This window comes from Stegodyphus dumicola, chromosome 10 (genome assembly GCF_044657685.1).
Source record: "Stegodyphus dumicola isolate Sdum_Otavi_A_Nest chromosome 10, ASM4465768v1".
In the NCBI taxonomy this organism is placed as follows: domain Eukaryota; kingdom Metazoa; phylum Arthropoda; class Arachnida; order Araneae; family Eresidae; genus Stegodyphus; species Stegodyphus dumicola.
Window position 1 is genome coordinate 117,482,424 of NC_140777.1, and position 23,923 is coordinate 117,506,346.

The 23,923-nt window shown below is 34.9% G+C and overlaps 1 protein-coding gene across 1 annotated transcript in view; it reads right to left on the reverse strand.

Moving 5' to 3' along the window:
* Positions 1–23,923, reverse strand: part of LOC118193193 (uncharacterized) — a 43,473-nt gene that overhangs the window by 9,645 nt on the left and 9,905 nt on the right. The window contains exons 3-4 of the mRNA XM_085826099.1: positions 22,364–22,680; positions 20,168–20,338 (exon numbers count right to left, since the gene is read on the reverse strand). Coding sequence (XP_085682225.1) covers positions 20,168–20,338; positions 22,364–22,680 — 488 coding nt within the window. The remainder of the gene's footprint in view (positions 1–20,167; positions 20,339–22,363; positions 22,681–23,923) is intronic.

Consider the following 23,923-nt stretch of genomic DNA (forward strand, 5'->3'; position numbering starts at 1 on the left):
GAATACCAGTTCGAGAGTTAATAGTAAGCTCTACTTATTCTCTGAAGAGATTCCTAGAGTCAGTAAGGAAAAACATTTAGGAGTAATGTTTAATGAAAGATTAAAATGGGGAGACCATATCACAGAGGCCAGAAGAAAAGTTTTTACAGTTGTCAATAGTCTCACCCCTATTTTGGTCAATTACTCCAGCTTAAACCTCCGGAAGAAGAGACTAGTCTATATCACGGCAATTAGGCCACTAATGACTTACGCGTCACCGGCCTGGAGGACGGCTACCAAGGAGGATATGAAAAGATTATGCAAAACAAAGTCTTAAGGCTCATCACTCATACTCATTGACACAATATTTGTGAGCAATGCTACGCTGCATTGTGACTTGAAACTTGACTATCTAGAAGAGCATCTAAATAAAACTAATAGAAAAATCCTTCACGAAAGCGCTGAACTGTGACCATATGAGTAATTTTGACATCTTTACCTGTGAAATGGATGAGGACTCCAATTTGCGTCCACTTGCGGCTCACCTTATCAGGAACACGAACTTCCCCACCTAGTGCCCACATTGTAAATAGTGCACATGGTATGTATATATTTCTTATCTTAAATTTTGCACTTTATTTCATTTAATTTGTTTATTTGTATGTATTTCATTTATTCAAAGTTTTCTTCACAATTGTTACTCACGTAATATGACTCCCACTTAGTCACGCCTAAACTGGGCCTGTTTACTTATTATTAGTGAGCTCTTGCGTTGCTGGGCTTCCTATCCTTTATCCGTCTTTGCTCTTCCTTACGGCGGACATTATATGAAGATAGTCTTATGCTATGACGCCCATCTAGCATAAAATTGATTGAGCCAGATATTGCTGATCTCAGTGGTATTCTGGCGATATGTTATCAGTCAGTCAGTCAGGATCCAGGTGGCGACGAACTGTCGTCCACCACAGTTTAATTCGGACGCCACTCATGCAGACTTTTGATTTTTTAGAGGCGGGGAACATGAGGCATCAACGATGCCCTCCCCGGGATAGCCTATACTTGGCGACGTCAGATGTAGCCAATGGCAAAGGTGCACAATATCTTAGTTTGAGCGCTATTTGTAGAGTTATATTGGAGAATCATCGATGCCCTCATCGCATTAGGGTATTCCGATTACTAGCTGGACGTACTTTTAATTACACGAAGGAGGCTTTCGAACTCCTTACAAGCATTTGTTAAAAACTTTCTGTCTATACATCAGTTGATTTCTTTCTTTATTATTTATTTGAAAGCTAGCAAATGTTGATTCGAGAATAAAAGAGAATCATGCAACTTTAACAGTTAACCAAAAACTGCATAATATTAACCAACTAGAACAAAAGTATTTCATGGGTTTAGAATGGGATATTACTTACGATATCAAAAAGTTGAAAGAAAATTTACAAAAGTTTCTCTATCTGCTGCTTTCAAAACTATTGTTATTCAGGAAACAGTTCAAGAAAAAAAAAAAAAAAAAAAAAAAAAACTACTTCAGCAGGATAATGTGTTTGTACGCATGACTTAGTGTACATAGATCTGAAAGTAACCTTATAACAGAACCTATGCTAAGAGAGGAAGCTAAGCAAATTCATCAAAAACTAAATTTGGCAAAATTTAACTATTTGTTTGCAGATGAATGGTTTCATAATTTTAAAATAAGGCTTGGCATCTGTAAATTAGACATTTTAAGTAAATTAATATTTAACGATAGACATCGTTAAATAGCGAAATTTCGATGCCACTGTAACTGAAAATAGAATATTCCCTTGTCAAGTATATAATACACATGCATTGTCGGAACCAGGTTTGCACATTTATTTTTCTCTTCGTTTTCGATAGTAAATAGACCCTTTTTTGTTACAATTATTTAAAAGCAGAACTATGCTTCATCAACGGTCCCAATGTTTTCCCGTTTATGTCCTGATAAATAGTTTTCATACAGGGTTCTACAAATTATTTTGAGTTGAGCCATATGCCTCCGCAAAAGCTGGAGAGCATGATGTTTTTTAGCATTTTTAAGTAGTTAATCGTGGTTTATTATTTTATTTATTGTTACTACAAATGTATTTAAAGACGTTGTTCGTGTTGGCATAAATGGATTTTGTCTTGTCACCAACGACTTAAGTTTAGAAACAATAGGAACAGCACGTACCTTTTTTGGGTATTCATCTAGAATCTTTCTTCCATGAAGAAATAATGATTGATGGTTTTTGCCTTTCCTATGTTGCTTATTTTATACTTAGAAGTTTTTAATAACATGCATTTCACAACGATTTTGAATCCCGGAATTTGTATTTAATATTCAATTTTGAACTTGAACATTCCTTTTGAATCATTCACAAGGAAAGGAGTTTGTTTCTGTTATGCTTTTACACAAAATTTCTGTAACCATCATGTGTTTATGAATCGTTTTCATTTTAAAGCTTCATTTAAAGTTATAAAACCCGAAGTTATAAGAAGTAAGTGGTCTGATAGCCTTTACGATTCTAGTAGATCTGCATTTTAAAGTACTGAAGAATGATGAAATATTAGATATAATACTATGATCATAACACAAACAAGAGTCAATGAATCGGAAACATAGAAAACAGCAACTTCCAAGAAACTTGTCAGGAAAGATCTTAACAACAATTTTTCAGGACGCGGATCATATTTTGCCTTTTGAATTTATGCTAAACAGGGGTACCATAATTGGAAAACTTGGGCTAATTGCATGAAGTTCCTACGGGATGTCATCAAGAACAAAAAGCGTGACAAAAGTTTAGCTGAGATAATACATGACAAGGCAGGCTATGTGCAAATTTTCTGCGGTCCGGGTTGCGGTTTCAGAGAGCTTAATTGTTTTCCTTACAGTTATTTCCTAGGTAAGTTTAAAGATTGTACTTAGAAGTGCATTCAGGAATTAAAAGAACTGTGCATGATAGACTATACGGGCCTTGTAAGGTGCGTATGGAGTGAAATTATTTCTTTTATATAAATATTTAAAGGAGTTTAATGTGAGAAACAGGGTTTACTTAGTCGCACATGCTTGAAAATCTCTACAGAAATGCACATTGAAAAATGGATAGCATAAATTATGACTTAGATTAATATCGAAGTCTCTCTCTGGGGGCAGGATTTAAGGAGTGTCAAAGGAAAAGCAGATTATGTATAATCTTCCTTTTCCTCATCATACATATAACCCGATTTGTAAAGATCTTTCACTGAGAAATGGACGAAGATAAAATGTTGGATGAATGTAGATATAGATACATCTTCTGTTTATCATTATGCTGACTTGAAAAACCGTGAAGATTGTTGTAAGCTAGAAGCAACGAGCTAGTGAGAAAGAATGCAATAATGTGTATGTGTGTGTGTGTATTTAATTATGGCAAAGCTCGCTAGGGCTATCTGCCTAAAGGGAGGGATGCCTTCGTGGAGGACTTTCTAAGGGAAACTGGCTCGTATACACGTTACACATGGGGAAAACCACGAAAACACCCATGCAGCCAGCCCGTTCGCGGGATTCGAACCTCGGACCGAACTACCAGTGTTCAGCGACTTTACCGCTCGGCCGCTGGTGGGCCCCAGAATGTAATAATGAAAATGAGGAAAGATATAATAGAAGGAATATATCTTGATTGTTAATTATATTGTGTGCTGAAATTACAAAGATATTTTCTCCCTCCTTTCTGCATGCATTCGTGGTGTACGGTACCATACTCGGCGCGTACCTGAGAGGTCCAAGGTTCAAATCCCGGCTAGGGCACTTCTCATTTTTCATGTATTCCTATTTCAAAATAACCTAGTCATAGTGGCTCCCAAAGTAAAATGGTGGTGGATCATAATTCTTCACCACCGGGGATTTGGCGACTCTTAATCCCCAGTCGCCCTTTAAAAGGGAGAGTATATAAGGTTAGTTAGTTAGTTCTAAGCACCGACCCCGAGTTCACCTAGCAGGCGAAGCCTGCCAAATGGCTATGAGTTGACAGGCCAATCCAACAACAAACGAAGGTTAAATAACGAAATATAACAAAATAAATGATTAAATAACGGAACATAACAAACTTAATTAACATCTGATGATAGGTTGCGAAGCTAATATAAACACCAGACCACACAGTCACATAAAACGAACCTGACTGATGATGATTCTCTGTTATTCTTTTCAATACTTCAGTGTTTTAATGTCCGTGAACATTATTACTTTTTTGTTATGCTTAAGTTAAGCAAAATTATCCTATTTTAACAAATAAAAATTCGTAGTTAAAATTTTTTGACTTATGATTCTTTAATTCTGTGCTTGAGGAAACGTACTCATTACGCCTTCAGTGCTAATGCACAACCAACAAAAGATTATGAGACTGAGAAATTGAAATTTTGTAATGTTGTAAGATTCCAGGGGCATAAAGTGTTAAAACTCTTTGTTGAAAAAAAAACTAGTTACAAAGTTTATAAGAATAATTGTAACAAGTAATAATGTCTATTCTAAAAGAATCAATTTGTATAGAAAAATTAACAGATGAAAATTATTCAGTGTGGAAATTTAAAATAAAACAACTTCTAATAAAAGAAGGTTTAGATGATGTTGTATTCGAAGAAAAACCGGAAACTGATACTGATATTTGGTTAAAGAATGATCGTAAAGCTAAAGCTTTAATATGTCTAAACATTTCGGATTCGCAAATTATCCATGTTTTACATAGTAAATCTGCAAAAGAAGTTTGGCAGAAGTTAAAATGTGTCCATGAACGTGTAAATTTAACAAATAAGTTATTTCTTCTTAGAAAACTATATTCCATTAGATATAATGAAAGTTCTAAAATGCAGGAACATATCAAAGGAGTACTAGAGTTGGCTGAAAAGCTGCGTAGTATAGGTGAAGAAATTAAAGAAAATAACTTAATAGCAATACTACTATGTTCTTTACCAAATTCATACAACTCCTTAATAACTGCAATAGAAAGTAAATCTGAAGCTGAATTGTCGCTAGAATATGTTAAAAACAAACTAATAGATGAGTATTGTTGAGGTGTGGAAACTAAGAAAGTTCAAAAGTACGATTCAGTTGCTTTAAAAAGTAAAAGCGAAAATAAACCAAAGTATGTTACACAATTTTGTACTTCTTGTAAGAGAAATAACCATACGATAAATGACTGTTTTCATTTAAAACGCAACGCTAGAACTTCCCCGAAAACAGATGTAAATAATAGTAAAGTAAGAAATTATTCTCAAAATTATAAAAGTAATGCATGCCAAATAGCAAATACACAAAGTGTAGAAAACATAACAAAACTTAAAGAAAATAAGTATCTTGAAAGTATTGAAACTGAAAATTCGCAGATTCAGTTTAATCAAGTTCTAAAAGTGGAAAATAAACATGAAAACAAGCAAACGCAAGAATGGGTTATCGACTCGGGAGCCTCAACTCATATGACGAGTAATAAGAATTTTTTCTCTCAGTTAAATGACTCTAATAAACAAATAGTAACTGTAGCCAATCGTGCTAAATTAAATTCTTATGGTATTGGTTATTAGGGTATTTTAAAGTATATTTAATTTTTAATTACGGTTATTATTTAATTAAATTCTTATGGTATTTTAAAGTTCAAAACTTAAAGGGTCAGGTTACACAAATAAAATTGGAAAATGTATTGTATGTACCAGGTTTAGATAGTAATTTACTTTCTGTTCAATCTGTTACAAATAAAGGTTGCATTGTTACATTTGATAGTAATAAGTGTTACATAAAGCGTAACAATATACTCGTAGCCGACGGCAACGCTCAGCAAGGTTTATATAAATTGATCGTAAACCAAATTGATGAGAAAGTATACTTAGCTAATAATGTTTCATGTTCAAATACGAACTGTATACTAAAATGGCATCAATGATTAGGCCACAAAAATATAGATGTCATAAAAACACTTGAGAAAAATGATTTGGCAGACGGCATTAAACTTGGCAAATGCACTCATAGTGTGGAATGTTCTACTTGTGTAAAAGCGAAACTAACTGAAACACCTTATCCCAAAACTAGTTTTAAATCTAAAAATCCACTGGATTTAGTGCACACAGATGTGTGTGGGCCAATTGAAGTCAACAGCTTAGGAGGGAAAAGATATTTCGTAACTTTCATTGATGACTATTCGCGTTATACTCAAATTTATTTTATTACTTCAAAAGATGAAGTATTCGACAAACTTAAACAGTATGTTGCATCGACAACAAATAAATTTAGAAAGAAAATAAAGGTTCTCAGATCCGACAACGGTACAGAATACTGTAACGAAAGTATTGAAAATTATTTAAAGAAACTCGGCATTTTTCACCAAACTTTGGTTCCTTATTGTCCGGCACAGAACGGCGTCGCAGAAAGGAAAAATCGCTCATTAATAGAAATGACAAAAGCTATGCTAATAAACTCTAAATTACCAAAAGGATTCTGGGCTGAAGCAGCAGCTACTGCTGCATATCTTCAAAATAGGTTACCAACTAAAGCCACAGATAGAACACCATATGAATCGTGGAATGGTAGAAAACCAAACTTAAGTCACTTACGAGTATTTGGCTGTACAGCATTTTATTATGTGAACAAACAAAAACGGCGTAAATTCGACAAAAGAGCTGAAGAAGGAATATTCGTAGGATACGATTTACGAAGTAAGGGATACAGGATTTATGTAGGTGGAAGAAAAATAATAGTAAGTAGAACTGTTAAATTTTCAGAAAACGCGTCTTTACCTGACAAACTTGCAGAAAATAATGCTGAAGATTTAGAATTAATTCACTTCAATAACTCGCAAGAAGATGAAGAAAATAATGAAGAAACATCTCTTGGCGATGATTTTACAGAAGATTCAAAAAGTTCCGAAGAGTTAATTAAATGTGAAGAAAATGTAGAAAGAAGGGTTTCTAGCAGATCAACCAAAGGGGTCCCACCGGAAAGATTCTCTTATAAAGCAGAAGACGAAGAATCAATCTTACTTAAAATTAAAGATCCAGAAAGCTTTGAAGAAATTCTAAACTTACCAAAACGTGAACAAGAAGCTTGGATCAAGGCTATGCAAGAAGAAATACATTCTCTAAAAGAAAATGAAACCTATAAACTTACAGAATTACCACCAGGAAAACATGCAGTAGGCAGCAAATGGGTGTTTAAAACAAAATATGATGAAACTGGTAAAAATATAAAATACAAAGCACGCTTAGTAGCCAAAGGATTTACTCAAAAATACGGCAGTGAGATTATGATGAAACTTTTTCACCAGTAGTGAAACACACTACGATAAGAGTTTTCTTAGCATGGGCAGCGTATAATAATGCCAAGGTACATCAACTAGATGTTAAAACAGCTTTTTTGTACGGCAACTTAAATGAAGAAATATATATGGAACAACCAGAAGGATTCGTGGTTCCGGAAGAAAGACATAAAGTTTGTAAATTACAGAAGTCGATTTATGGTCTCAAACAAGCAGCTAGGTGCTGGAATGCAGAAATTGAAAATACACTGAAGAATCTGGGGTTCAGTCAAAGCAAAGCAGATCCGTGTCTTTTCACAAAAGTGGTTCGTGATAAAAGAATTAATTTAATAGTGTATGTTGATGACATCCTAATAAGTTCTACAGAAGAAGGACTAATTCTTCAAACAATTAATGATTTAAAGAAACGTTACCAAATAACGCATCTTGGTGAAGCTAAATATTTCTTGGGCATGGAAATAAATCGCAACGAAGATGGAAGTTATCTCTTATCGCAGAAAAATAAAATAAATCAACTTGTCAAGCAATTTCAACTTGAAGAAGCGAAACACGCTAGCACACCAATGAAAACGAACTATTATAACCTAAACAAGGAAGAAAATCTCCTAACTTCAAATGATAAATTTCGCCAAGCTATTGGAAGTCTTTTGTATATATCGTCTATCACAAGACCAGATATCACAGCTTCAACTCACATACTCAGCAGAAGGTGTAATAATCCACGTCAAAAGGACTGGAATGCTGTTAAAAGAATCATTAGATACTTAAACACGACAAAGAACCTATCCTTACAAATTTCGTCGAGTGAAGAACCTAATATTACAGTTTATTCAGATGCTGATTGGGGACAAGATATTGAAGATAGAAAATCTACATCAGGAAGTGTTATTTTATTAGGAAGGAACTGTATTTCATGGTTTTCAAGAAAACAAACTTGTGTTTCTTTATCCTCAGCAGAAGCTGAATATGTTGCACTATCGCAAGCTACGCAAGAACTATTATGGCTATTAAAATTAACAGAAGATTTCAATCTACCCCAAACTCTACCGATAAAGGTATTTGAAGATAATCAGTCTACTATAAGACTTGTAGAATCTAAAAAATTCAGTTCACGCACTAAACATATTGATACAAAAGTTCATCATATGCGCGACTTGAATAACAAAGGAATAGTAAAACTTGCTTATCTTTCAACAGAGGAAATAGTTGCTGATATTATGACTAAACCAATTCCTAAAGCTAAATTTCAATTTTGCAGGAATGAATTACTATTGGTATGAGTTTCATTAGCAAAACAGGGGCAATGTTAGCATAAATTTAGGTATTTTGCATAATGAAACTCGAAAGGCATACGAAACGAACGTGCGCCAAGGTATATATTGGCGAGAGAAAGTAAAGCTCGTGTGCAATGCAGTATATTTGATTTTCACCCTAGCTACTTGTACCTGGCCAAAGGTCTAATCCAGTAGGCAAAGTATATTCCTGTTTATTTTTCTTATTGCCTAAAATAGGTAAGCCTGGTGATTTAGGACTGATGATGATTCTCTGTTATTCTTTTCAATACTTCAGTGTTTTAATGTCCGTGAACATTATTACTTTTTTGTTATGCTTAACTTAAGCAAAATTATCCTATTTTAACAAATAAAAATTCGTAGTTAAAATTTTTTGACTTATGATTCTTTAATTCTGTGCTTGAGGAAACGTACTCATTACGCCTTCAGTGTTAATGCACAACCAACAAAAGATTATGAGACTGAGAAATTGAAATTTTGTAATGTTGTAAGATTCCAGGGGCATAAAGTGTTAAAACTCTTTGTTGAAAAAAAAACTAGTTACAAAGTTTATAAGGATAATTGTAACAAGTAATAATGTCTATTCTAAAAGAATCAATTTGTATAGAAAAATTAACAGATGAAAATTATTCAGTGTGGAAATTTAAAATAAAACAACTTCTAATAAAAGAAGGTTTAGATGATGTTGTATTCGAAGAAAAACCGGAAACTGATACTGATATTTGGTTAAAGAATGATCGTAAAGCTAAAGCTTTAATATGTCTAAACATTTCGGATTCGCAAATTATCCATGTTTTACATAGTAAATCTGCAAAAGAAGTTTGGCAGAAGTTAAAATGTGTCCATGAACGTGTAAATTTAACAAATAAGTTATTTCTTCTTAGAAAACTATATTCCATTAGATATAATGAAAGTTCTAAAATGCAGGAACATATCAAAGGAGTACTAGAGTTGGCTGAAAAGCTGCGTAGTATAGGTGAAGAAATTAAAGAAAATAACTTAATAGCAATACTACTATGTTCTTTACCAAATTCATACAACTCCTTAATAACTGCAATAGAAAGTAAATCTGAAGCTGAATTGTCGCTAGAATATGTTAAAAACAAACTAATAGATGAGTATTGTTGAGGTGTGGAAACTAAGAAAGTTCAAAAGTACGATTCAGTTGCTTTAAAAAGTAAAAGCGAAAATAAACCAAAGAAGTGTTAGTCTGTCTACTTGTGAAGCAGAATTATTTTCTATTTCTGAAATTTGTAAGGATATTATTTGAACTGTAAATTTATTATCAGAATTAAAATGCAAACAATTTTTGAATGGTGCAGTGGTCTTGAATACAGACAGTCAAGCTGCCATCCAGTGGATCAACTGTGCCAGATCTTCTACGAAATCCAGACACATGAACTTGCGTTTCCATTTTATGAAGGACTTAACAAAGTCATTAAATTGGAATATTCACAAACTGATAATATGATTGCAGATTTTCTTACTAAGAGTGTCAGTGAAGAAAAATTATTGTATACATTGAAAGTAATTTCCTTGATTTTTTAATGTAATGTGTTATATATTGTTTGTAATTCATTTTTGTATTGAAAAAATTTTGCTCGCAGGAGGTGTGTGTTGGGTAGAGGCGAGCGAACGCTTTTTCTTATGCGCATGCGTATTTAATTATGATGGCGCAGCTGTCTCTTCTACCGACACATCCGTCATTCGAGCTTCGAGCTTATGGAGATGGTGAGGTGTTATTTGCTGTGTGATGGTCAATATGATTTCCTGTGTGACCTTTTTATTCATTATTCATGTAAATAAAGTGTATTGTCCTAAATCGATGGCTTTTTTACTCTAAATATTAGCCTCTGAACAACAATTTGTTTTCTCAGTATTAAACCTTATATTTTTCTCAGTACTCCACTTCTTAAAAACATTTTCAAGAAGGTTAAAAGTAGTGTCTATTTTTTTAGGGAGCCTGCTGGAATAGTTGCCATAATATCATCACCATAACAGGTAATATTCGTATCAGGTATATTTTCTTGCCATAATTTATTTGCTATGAGGCTCCAGAACAGGGAAGCACAACATGAACCCTGAGGACAGCCTTTCCTAATTTTTATAATGAAGATTAATTGTATTAGAATTGCCCAGAAAAATTAATTCTTTACTCTCCAGATAATTTTAAATTATATCAATTAGGTTTCTTGAGATGCCAGTTTCTTTTAATATAGACAGCAAGGAGAACCACTTAATACAGTCTAACGCCTCTCAGACATCGAAGAAAATCAGGACCACATGTTTACTTTGTCGCTTTTCTCAGACATTTTGAATCACACTATATAATGCTAGATCGGTAGACATATTCCTTCAAAAGGCATATTGGTTTGAATTGATGATATTATTTTTTGTTAAAAAATGCTCATTTTGTAATAAGTTTATCTGGAATTTTCGCATGGGTTTATGTCCACCTGTTGATTTAGGAACAAGAATATATTTTCCAAATATCAAGAAAAGTCCTTAAAACCTTACATTTGTTGTAAAGTAATATATAAAACGAGGGAAATTCCCCAAAGTGAATTCTAATTAAAAAGTAGTCCCGATTCCATCGAGTCTAGGAGCAGTGCCATCTCTGAGGCTAGAAATAGCATCAAATATCTCTTCATAAGTGAACGCCCGTTCTACCTCCCCGTCGTCTTTCATAAAAATATTTCGACAATCAGGATCATTAGCATAAGTCCAGCGTCACAGTGTCTTTAATCAACTTATAAAATTCTGTGGCAGACGTGGATACACTACAATTATCTTTATACAAAATAACTTTTCCGTTATTTTATTTGTAGCATATTTAGAAAACTTGTCATCATAAAACAAAATAACTTTTTCCTTTATTTTATTTGTAGCATATTTAGAAAACTTGTCATCATAAATCTCGTTTTTATTGAACAAATAATTTCGGAAGTCTCTTTTTGTCCTTTTAATCGCCTTTTCGAATGCAGGTAATACTCTTTCATAACTATTTTTCCTTTTATTAATCTTGTCTCCACGTCCAAACACTTTATCTGAGAACTTTTCGATGCAGCGTTTGTCTTTCGTCTTAAAATCTCTAATGGGTCCACCAGGTTGTCCTCTGATTCCCACTCTTTATTTTACGACTTAAAAACTTACCCATATTTATTTTGATCTTTTCTTCTACCCTGAGGACCACATTATTCAAACTGCCTCTATCTCTGACAGTCACGGATTCAGGTTGCATAATGTCTATTCTCAGCTTGTTGACAAATGTTTTCGGTCTAAATAAATTATAAGAATAAGAAAATTCATATAAATTATCAATTTGTACAGCATTTAAATCAACATAAATATATCTATAGTCACTCAGGGTAGGTTCATCCAAAATATTCATTTCTACAGAGTTAAAATATATGCCCAGTGAGCCCAATACCAAGTCTGTCCAACCAATTTCCACCGGGGAAAGTCGGAGGTGGCTCATGTTTATTGAAAAGTTTCAAATCGTGAATCATAATAAAATGATACACTAAAATACCTCTTTGTCCAGTGCCTTAGCACCTCAATTCAAATTCTTAGAATTAAAATCCTAATATTATAAAGTTAAAATTGTAAAATCTTAAAACATTTTCTAAAGCATATAAATATGTGTTCAAATCCTCCGCCGGTGAGAAATAAACCGAAATAATGCCAAAGTTCTTATGACCATTAGACGTGGAAACAGCCACAATACAATATTGTTCCACGTCGACCACAAATTCAATACAGCTCTTGTAACGCAATAATATCAGGTACTTATCTGACAATGGTATCAATTGCAGAGAGCCTACAAGCAGCGGCAGCACAGTGATTTAAATTAGAGTTTAAAATTTTCATAGATAAAAAGAGTTTGCAGGTAAAAAGAATATAAATATATATAAAATTATAAAATATGAGTTCACTACCTTGTTGCAAATAGTTTATACTAAAATTGGTATAAACAGCTAAAATGTTTCATAATTAAAATCACAATCTCTTAATTATATATAAAATCTAGAATAGTTGCTGGGCGCAAAAGATCGAAATGGAAGGTGAGGGAAAATTCTTCTTCTTATAAAAATTCATCAGAGTGAAGAAATGTAAATCATAAACAAGGACAATAAGTTAAAATGTCCGAGCCGACCAAAATAAAAAATATATATATAAATAAAGTTTACATATCAAGATGTTCTTTAATAAATCTAATTTCTTCCAAATACACAGGATATTCCTTAAAAACAGCATCATGCTCCTCATTATATTTAGTACTGAAACGTCGATTATATTCTTTGCAATTAATAGAGCGAATGAAATCAGAACACTTAGAATGCAGGTGATCCTCTGCACACGCCCCACAAACAGTTGTGTTTGCTCAAAAGTCTTCTATAAATACTTCGTCTCAAAGAAAATTAGAAACATTGGGAATAATAATCTTAGGTCGTATGAATTTTCTATGCTTTGGCTTTACAAGTTGATTAAGTTTTTCTTTATCAATAACAAACCTTTTCCAATTTTCTACATTTTTCTCTGTTCTTCAATTCAACTACCATATCCTTATTTTTTCTGAAAAACGAACTTATCCTTATCTGCAAGGTTATTTGCCCGAAAAAATCTTACAATACCAATTCCAATTGCTTTGGATCAATATTATTATTTACCTTATCATACACATCGATATCTTCTTTGAGGGGCGTGAAGATGATTTCTTCATTTCTCCAGGAATTTATTCTTCCTATACTTGGATCTTTCATTTGATGTTTCTTCACCTCATCCTCTATCTATTGTCGCTTTCTCATGATCTAACAAATCACGAATCTTACAAATTTTCTTCGGCAATAAAATCCAGTTTGTCTTCTTTATCTAGATACTTTTGCATTTCAAGCATGTTCCAAATTTTTTTGGGTAATCCATTCTGTGATCTTGTTAAGACCAAAACCCAAAGTTTCAATTAAACATTTAGAGACATAATTTCCTTTTAAAGCCTCTACCACATTGTTAATTTCACATATTATATAATAATAATATCATCTTTCGAACACACATGCGCAAATTCCTTTTCACACTCAATTGTAGTATTCTTAGATTCAGACATCTTATAAGGTCGGCAATGGGACAAATATAGCAATACAATTCATAAAAATAAAAATTTAAAGCCAAAATTTATTGCATAAAATTTTATAAAGAGTAAAACTAAATAAAATCTTTAAACGCAAATATGCATTGAAGTAGATACGGAGCAGTTCAGTTTTAAAAATACATGCAGATATGCTCCTACATAAAAAGCACAATAAAATTCAAAATGACATAAATGAAAATTCTTATACAACCATCAATAATCCGACAAAAATACTTATCTGGCTTTCTTCAGCTCCCAGAGGTACATCATAGCGAGCTCATTGTTGATCATCGAGGTAATTTGGCTCAAAGTTACGAGTATGGACGGTTTAACTTATAGTGCAGTGTTTATTGAAAGGGAAAACTTGGCAGAGTAAATGGATAATTAAGACACAATAATTTTTTTTGTTGTTTGACTTCTGAATTAGAGTAAATGGATGACAAGTACCGTACATACCCGCGTATAAGTCGATACCGCGTATAAGTCGACCCCCCACTTCGACATAAAAAATTCGTAGAAAATAAGAAACCCGCGTATAAGTCGACCCCCCACTTCCGAAATCGATCGAGAAACTTCGAAAAAAATTTTTAAGTACTACATTTATTCAAAATTATCTGAGAAAAAAAAGTAAATATACGATAAAAAATACCTTGGTAAATAAACAAAATCAAAATCCTTCAACGTCCGATTCATAGTCAGATTCGCCAAACATTTCATAGAACTCTTCTGTCGTCATTGGCTCTGTATTGTTACAATCACTACTAGAGCCTTCGTCGTCATTTTGCCTTTCAAAAACAGCATCATCTTCCATGCCGTCTAGTTCGTTGCTAATACAACATTTTTTTAAATGATTTTATAATCATTTCAGAGGGTATTTCGTTCCAAGCATCTTTAACCTACTGAGCAATTAATGTAATACCGGGCTTTTTAATGTTGCCTCCCTTTGTAAATGTTGGTCGAGCGGAACTAATCCACTCTGCCCAATATTTTCTAACATTTACTTTGAAGGGCGTATTGAGGCAGACATCTAGGGGTTGAATGACGGATGTCAATCCTCCCGGAATTACGGCCACAGTCGTTTTTAGGTGTTTTGCCACTTCTTCAGAAAAGTGTCCACGAAAAGAATCGTATACTAAAAGAGAAGGTTTTTTGAAAGCTGCTCCCGGTCTTTTATCCTACACATTTTTAAGCCAATCGACTGTTCCGTCAGCATCCATCCATCCCTTTTCATGGGCGCGAACCAGCACACTTAATGCAAACACAACGTTTTTCGGTAAAGTTTTTCTTTTAAATATGATCAACGGACGAAGCTTACTGCTTATAAAGATTTATACGTACGTAAAAACTATCTGCATTTCTCTTTTCTTGGCGTGTTGGCGAAACGTTTTTATTGCTCGATATTGATCGGTTGTTCGGGGGCCGAAAATTCTTTGGTTTAATCGAAACTTACTCTAGTTAAGGTATGAAACTCTGTGATTAGTTCGTCACATAATTTAAATCATGAAATTACTTCAAGTAAGTGACTTATTTGATAAGTCGTCCAATTTGAGTGCGGGAAGAAAACAACTGCATTTATATAAAGAAATTTTTGAACTTCCGATTCTTTTAATTTTTTATGGCCCCGCGTATAAGTCGACCCCCCCACTTTGAAGTATTTTTTTTGTCCAAAATATCTGGACTTATACGCGGGTATATACGGTACTTGGTAACGTAAGGTGACGTAAAGGAATGTAGCACATCAAAAGATATTTATAACTAACAAAATTTAGGGATATTTATAACTAACAAAATGCAACATAGTACATTTGAGAACCATATTTTTATTTATTTAATTTTATTGTATCTTATTTTAGAGTTTCACAAAAATTATCATCGATATACCTAAGAATGTACTAAGGATGTACTGATGAAAAAATGTAGATCTTAAGAGATATATTATTCAAGGTAGCAAATGTAGCTTTTAAGAGTTAAATCATTTAAGATAGCAAACATATTTTTCACACATCTTCTCTGTAACGGTAAATTTTTCTGACATTAAAAATATTTTGGATTCATTGTATACTTCAGATACACGCATACAGAGAACGTAATTTTAACACGAATCTTACTTGTCACTTTATTGCTGAAGACCAATGATCTCAGCACCAACTACAGAGGGCTTGGAAAATAAGTTTAACCGCTAGCTAAAATGGTCTCTTTTTTTCAGTGCATCATGCGAGATGGGCTATGACTATTTTTTGCAGTGCCCCTATTGTGTTCAGGGGGCAAAGGGGAGAGAGAAACAGCTCTTGTAACTGAAAATGTTTTAATGTTTTAAAAATTACAATTACAATTAAAAAAATTATGGATATTCCCAAAACGGAATCTATTAATACTGGACATCAAATAACTGGCATGTATACTGTTTCATTTTCAAATAAAAAGTTAAAAATGAAATGTTCTTTTCGTAGCGCTCAGACGGGAAAGTGGTTAGTGACTCTGACTGTCGCACCGAAGGGCCCGGATTCGAATCCCGGAAAAGGCATGGATGTAATTTTGTCGTTCCCTTGAGGAGAAAACGGTGGTCCCCCTATTTGGTTCCTCCACACTACTAAGGCCACCGCTTCCGGCCTTAGTAGTGGTCAATGCCTATTAAACAGTTGGAGCCCACCACAAATATCATTGTACAGGATTTCATAACGGCCTAGATTAAGCAATTAGAAGGGCCGCATTCGGGCCGAGGATCGACTTCGCCCATCCCTGAACAAGACGGAAGCTTCTGTGACAGAAAGTGCATAGCAGACCGCTTGTGTTCGCTACTTAATCTTTACTTGTCGAGCTCTCTGTAAACTACACAGCTCAATATCAAGATCTCAAAAAGAGGGGAAAATGTCGTATGCAGCTGGACGAAAAATATTCCTTATTAGAATGAACAATTAGAACCAAATAACAATTTAATTTCACCTGTCATTAGTGTGGTAGCTCTCACTTCTATCATCCTGTTGTTTCAAAGTGGATATATTACCCCTGGATTTACCTCTCAAAGTGGTTTGAATGAATGATGACTGAATCGAGCCATAGGCTTGCACACCTGTAATATATCCGAATATCCGTTCAAATAAGTATTTATTATGGAACTCAGGTTTTTGTCTTTCTAATTATAGTTCGTTTTTTTTTTTGACTGCTTTCGTTGAGTGGAGGCAACTTGCTTGAAACATTTTGAAACCTGGTAACTGTAGCTGAAAACAAGCATTTATGTACGTCATTAGTCTTGAGATTCAATGTCTTAATAATACGGGCTTAGATAACAACTAAAACAATTCGGAGAGAATACGTAAATGATGGTTACCCTGTTTTATTTTCCATCAGAAATTTCGACTTAATTTTAATATTTTGAAAAAGATATCAAGCATATATTTTTAAAAAGATATGTTTTTATGAAGTTAATTTTAAATGATAGTCTATTTTATTTAATCTTGCGAAACAATTTTGGATTGGACAATTGCTAAGTACGGATGCTAGTTGCAGCTATAGCAACCACAAAGCGAAAGACAGGAAAATGTAGAAATTAGCATGAGTACGGGATATATTAAGACGTGTTGTGCACATGTAAAGTTTGGATTGCCGATGTTGTTCGTCAAGTGATGCGCTAATAACGGCGATAAAGGATTTGAAGCGTATTTACCTTTGCGGTTCAAAAGAAAAATTTAACGAGAAAGAATCAGTTGATGAATTTGTAATTTTTGGTATGTCTTCCCGACATTATTTAGATGATTTTATGCGTGGAATTATTATTGGCAACATTGAAGAAGGACGAAAACTAATAGATGTTGCTATGGAGTTCGACGTCAACCACAGTGTTCTTTCAAGGTTTTGGAAATCATTTCAAACAAATGGAATGTGTAGCAATGCGGGAATGTGACAAGTGAATCTTCCAAAAAACTGTGCCCAGACGTTCGCATCAAGGAGGACTATACGCCATTCTGTTGTATGCATTCCATTGCCCAGACAGCAACGTACCACTTGTTTGAAACGATATCGCGAGCATCGGAATTGGACTCAATAGAGCTTAGTTTGTGTACTGTTCTTAAATGAGAGCAGGTTAAGTCTGTTACCGAATTATACACGCCAAACTGCTCTGGTCTGAAAGTGATACTGGTTATCGTCTAGAAAATATTCAGGAAAGGTCCAGTATCTGAGATGCAGTATCATGATATGGAGCGGCACTATGAACAATGGCCGCACGCTTCTACGTGTGGTTGCAGCTACGACTTTGACTGGCCAGCGATACATTAATGATGTTCTGCTGCCTCATGTCGCGTGTTTCGTGAGCTGTCAGTGATAAATTTGTTTTCATGGACGGCAAGGCAAATTGTCATCGAACAGTCGTTGTCTAGGAGCGTCTAGAGAACAACGATATTCAGCGCCTCGTATGACCAGCACGTTCTCCAGATCTGAATCCCATTGAATATGTTTGGGTTGCTTTGAGGAGAGTTTTGCTGGTCGACAATGCCATCCAATAAACAAGGATACTCTCAAATATCTACAACAAAGGAATGGGATAAATTACCCCAACAGATGTTGGGTAATATTGTGCAAAGTATGACACGACGTGTGGAATCTTACACAATCTTACACAATCTTACACTTAATACCTTTATGGTGATCATATCCCGAACTGACATCTTACGTCAGAATGCCTGCGGAAGGTAACTGCATTTTTTTCTTTTCTTGATTAAGCACAATATGACCATTTTGTCCCTTGAACGCTTTTCGAAGCCTTACAGATTTCAGAGCACAATAAGTTATCTTTATTGTTAAATCCTAGTTCTCTGGCATTATTTTATTTCACTTGGCATCCAAACACACTTACTTTTTAACGCGCTATATAGCTATTTGTGATCTGTCCTTAGCAATTTTCCAGCAGTGTATTACACTGGTGTGCAAAACTTAAGCAACAGGTGTTCTTTTTGCCATAACTCCACGAGAAATCTTCTGAGAGACATGAAATTCAGAAATGTGAGACAGCAGTTTGTATTTAAACGATGACAAAACCATGGGTGCACAAAATGAATACAATGCAAACAATATGGAAGCAAACAAAAAAGGCTTTATTAAATTCATAGTATCGTTACACATGACTGTCTGTACAAGAAGAAGAACAACAAGGAGATATTCCTTAGCATGGGATATGCCTTCCCATTATTGCAATGGTTGCTTCGCACCGTCTCTCCATACTCAGCACCAGACTGTCCAACAGATCTTGAGGTAAGAGTGCCCATTCCTCAATCACCATCTGTTTCAGTTGTTCGGTGTTCCCGGAGAATGTAACCTTGCCGCAAGCCATCTCCCCAAAGCATCCCACACATGTTCTATTGGATTTAAATCAGGGGAGTACGCTGGCCAATCCTTTCGAGTGATATCTTCACTTTTCGGTAGCTTCTGAAGAGCAGGAGTCCGGTGTAACCGTGCATTGTCATCCATAAAATCGGGCTGCTCCAATGGCACCACAGAACAGACGCGTATGGGGAAGGATCACCTCCTGACAATAGCGATATCCGGTTACAGAAACTCTGTCGTAAATAGGGAGCTCTGTGGGCCCGTTCAGCATAATGCCTTCCCAGACGAAACCTTCAGGACCACCGTAACAGTCTCTTTCCGTGATGTTACTGGAATGAAACCATTACTGGGATGAAACCGACCTCTCTCCAAATCAGCTGGCGTTGAGAATCGCTTGTGGCACTCATCCATAAAGAGGACACTACTGGATTGAAGAGATGCGCAGTTTTCGTGCTCCTTGCACCATTCTAAACGGTGTCGTCGATGGCCAACTTTCAAAGGGATGCAGCATAAAGGATGGCGGGCGAATAGGCTACCTTTGTGAAGGCGTCTGGACACAATAAACCGCGACACTTGTCGCCCCGTTGCTGTATACAGTTGTTGAGCTATGGCGCTTGCTGACTGGTTTTGGGCTCTTTTTACCTGCAGGACAATATATCGGTCATCCACTGCAGTTGTTTTCCTGGGACGGCCACCACCAACCTTTCTAACAGCTGTGCTTATGTTTTGGAAGGTTTTCCAAGCGCGCGAAACGACACTTCATCCCGAACTCTTCAGCTACACTGGTCACACAACGCTCATCCTCCAGCTTTCCCATCATTCTTCGAGGTGTAAAGTCATCCAGGTGATTTCTTCTAGCCATATTTCACGAAAGAACTCACTTACACTTGCAGTGAATGTCTTTAATTGCGTCTACTTCCTTCCTTTCATTGTAGACTTGAGTTGAGTTTGCCGACCGTACGCGTTTTGTGTATGCTCACGTAGCCTGTGACGTTTTTTTCCTGACATTTGCATACGTGTGAACTTTCTACTGAATTGCGTGTTCATTGTACTCATTGCAAGAACCTCTTTTCTGCAATTTCATGGCTATCTGATTAAAATTTATATTGTTGCTTAAGTTTTGCACACCAGTGTACAAGTTAGTTCTACAAATTAGAAATCATATTTACATTTGCTCTCTTTCCTTGCCGAGATCATCATAAGACATATCTCTTGGGTACAGAAATATCTTTCCTCTTCGAGATCTATTTTCCAAGCTGTGGTTTGATCTTTTATAATCCACTTGCACGTTTCGTTTCTCTCGCCTGTGACGTGGAAGATTTTCCTCAGCTATTTCCTCTCTGGAAATAACAATAAGTTTAATGCAGTGGTTTTCAACCTTTTGACTAACACGTGTCATCTAAACAAAAATTGAAAAACTTTAGTACCACCACTACATTTTACAATGATTATTTTTCATTTTCTCAATAGAAATATTAAGACAAATATACATTTTGAAATTTGCACAACCTATTAGCTGTTTGTAAAACTGTTAGATTAAAAATTGGTTACCATTTTAATTATCAAAATTTAAGTTACAATACTTAGATTCTAAAATTTAGTGCGAAATTTGGGTCTGTTTAAGGAAGATCAATTTCTTCATGTCTGGCTTTATTTCACTTAGATTTAACCGTAAATTAGGATCCACTTTTAATTTCGTTCTGTATTCATTTTTCAGATAAAACATGGAAGAAAATCCTTGCTTACACAAATAGGTTGTGCAAAAAGGCAATACAAATTTAATAGCTTTATTTGAGATGCCTTTATATTCTTTTTTTCGGTTCAGCCAAAAGTGAAAAAGTGTGTTATTTTTGAAATCTTCAGAAATTCGATCACAGGAAATTTCTATCCATTGTTCTTTTAATTCACGAGATTTTTGAACATAATAGTTAAAAATACTTCTTTGCGTACCACCAGTGGTACGCGTACCACTGATTGAGAATCGCTGGTTTAATGCATAAGTTGCATTCATGTTTTGATACATGAACATGCATAATGGTAAAAAAAACAGGCTAAATGTATTATGTAAACAACGCATACTGGAGTAATTAAGTATCATACATATAAGCGATCATTAGAATCGCGGAAGAAAATGGCATTCCAAAGCTCTAACAGTCTTAATAATAATTTTGTATACAGTGTGCTCAGAAAATACCTGGAAAAAATATAAAGGCAGATAGAGAAGACCGAAGCAAGTAGATTTTGTAATGGAATATTAGTGCCAAAATGACGCGTTGGGGGGGGTAACAGTGTGCTGCTGAGCCGAAGATAAAAGTATTCAGTTGACTTGAAATGGCATTTCGGGTTTTTAAGCAGTTTACATCACGACACGAATGAGAAGTTCGCCGACATGAATTTTATCTCACTGCATAATCTTTTGTCACGTTTCTGTGGCGTTGCTACTCAAAAGATCCAGATGGTTCGAAGGCTGGTGTTAAATGAACAAAATGCTATGCGGCGGTTTTTCATATAAATCTAATCCTATAAGTCAAAGTTGAGTTATTTTTTATTTGCGGAGGTATCTAAATACGAGAATTAGAAGAAAAATATAGTGGCATACATGTAGCATAAACAAACTCTATTGAAGCTAAATGCAATATTCCATTACTCCTTCAGTACAATTAATTATGAACGATGTTCTACATCTTTTGCCAAATCTGTGGAAGAGATGTTGAGGGCCGTTGGTAAGATGGTTTCTGTTGGTTACAATTATGGAGCATATTACTTCACGAACTGCTAATAGAATATAGAAGAAATTAAACTGTACCACAATGTTTGATTATTAAACCCAAAGTTTACAGCTAATGCTCGGGCGGTAAAAAGAAAGAAGAATTTCATTTTAATACTACTAGCTTATCAGGAATGGATGGGAAATCTGTGCAAATAAAATATCATGACCAGGCCTATATGAACGAAATGGACCTCTGAGAGAGCAGCCCATCCTTAACACAGACAACTAAATCTTTAAGGAAGATAAAATTCCCTTCATATTTCTGCCGCGGACCACCTGGATTTTTATCATGATTAAGGGCAGTGCACAATACAGTTTTTAGTTAAGTTACGTATAACAACATCTCTAGCTCTAGTGATTGCTTTCAGAATTATAGGCCTTAAGGCTGAGTCAATCTAATACTGCTCATGACATGTTAGTACATGCACATGTGCATGATCTCTTTCAAACAAAATTTTTATTTCTTTATTTACAACCCATGTAAATTTCCTGGAGATGTATCAGTTACAGGAAGCATGCCTGTTATCGGTATTCATGACAGGGCATTTAAGTACATTTACATGAACATATAAAGAAATAATAAGTTTAACCTTACTCAGCAACATCGCCAAAACTGACGGCGTATTGATCTTCTGAAATATTTTGTTGCTCCATTTCCGGAGTTTCTGAATTAGCTCCACCACGGGAAGTTATTTCTAAACTCACAGTGGAGGGTGTTTCTGTAATAGTAGAACGTAATTTAGAGTCTGGCTGGTAGACTATTAGAAGGGATTCTTCTGTTTCCATTTCTCTAACTAAGTTAGTGTCTCTGTTTCGGAATTTAGAATGCCTATTAGGTCTGGTTACAGCAAACAAATAAACAGGAGATGCCTCTGGTAATAAAAATAGGAGGACTGATAGCAGTTTTAATATCTGAAAGCAGGAAAAAAAGGTATGCAATCAGTTTAATATTTCACAGTTTAATTTAAAACGTAAAGGCATAAATATTATATAAGTAAATAATAGTAAATTCCATTTCTTATTCTTATACTATACAACTACGAGCAGCTCAACCTTGACTGGTACTAAGCGAAAACATTTAGATAAGTTCAATAGGGATGTCGAACAGAAAGCACGAATCTAAAGGTATTACTCAATATAATTATATAATTAGGTAAGGTTTTATTTTTCTAAGAGATAAAATATTTGGGTTTATTTCTTACATTTTACAGCTTTCTCCGAAAAATAAAGTAAATTACTATGTGAAATAAAAGTGAAAATAAAAGCACAAAATCACCTTGCCTCAGGAATGACATGACTGCCCGATTCGATACCCACATTAGTCACAGTCAAGCGAAGGCAGTAGCTTCCAACAGTTTTAACTGTCTGAAGTATAATCAAACTGCTTACGGAAATTCCGCTATCATTAGTGTGCAAGAAACTAAACAAATAAACTTTGAACGAAGTCATCGGGAAAAAGTTTAATTTTATGTTTTCATGAATGAACGTGATCTTTTTACTGCCCCCCTTATTATGAGAAAATGAAAAAAAATTATATTCTTTGATGTAAATAAGGGCCCACCAGGGGCCGAGCGGTAACGTAACTGAACACTGGTAGTTCGGTCCGAGGTTCGAATCCCGCGAACGGGCTGGCTGCATGGGTGTTTTCGTGGTTTTCCCCATGTGTAATGTGTATACGAGCCAGTTTTCCTTAAAAAGTCTTACACGAGGGCATCCCTCTCTTAAGGCAGATAGCCCTCGAGTGCTTTGCCGTAATCTAATAAACCAAACCAAATTGATGTAAATAAACTTTAATGTCTGAGACTTTAGAATTTTACTGAAAACGCTGCTGTGTTAAAAAAAAAGCTAAAATAGGAGGAATTTTAAGGTTTTTAGTTCAGTTAATTGTTGAAGTTCAGTTAATTGTTTTAGCATTGAATTTTACCATTGTTTTAGCATTGAATAGACTTAGGAATTTCTTAGAAGTGTGTCAAATTTTCAAACTGTAGTGAATATAGGGTAAGGGGGAATGTAGGGTATATCCATGGGGCCAGTTCCTTCATTGAGCCACCTCCAATATTTTCTAGTTATTGACAGTAGACGCTACTTGTTGACGGTTAAGTATACTACATGAATCTTGAAATCCTCCATCTTGACTGAGAGAAGATCCACGCTC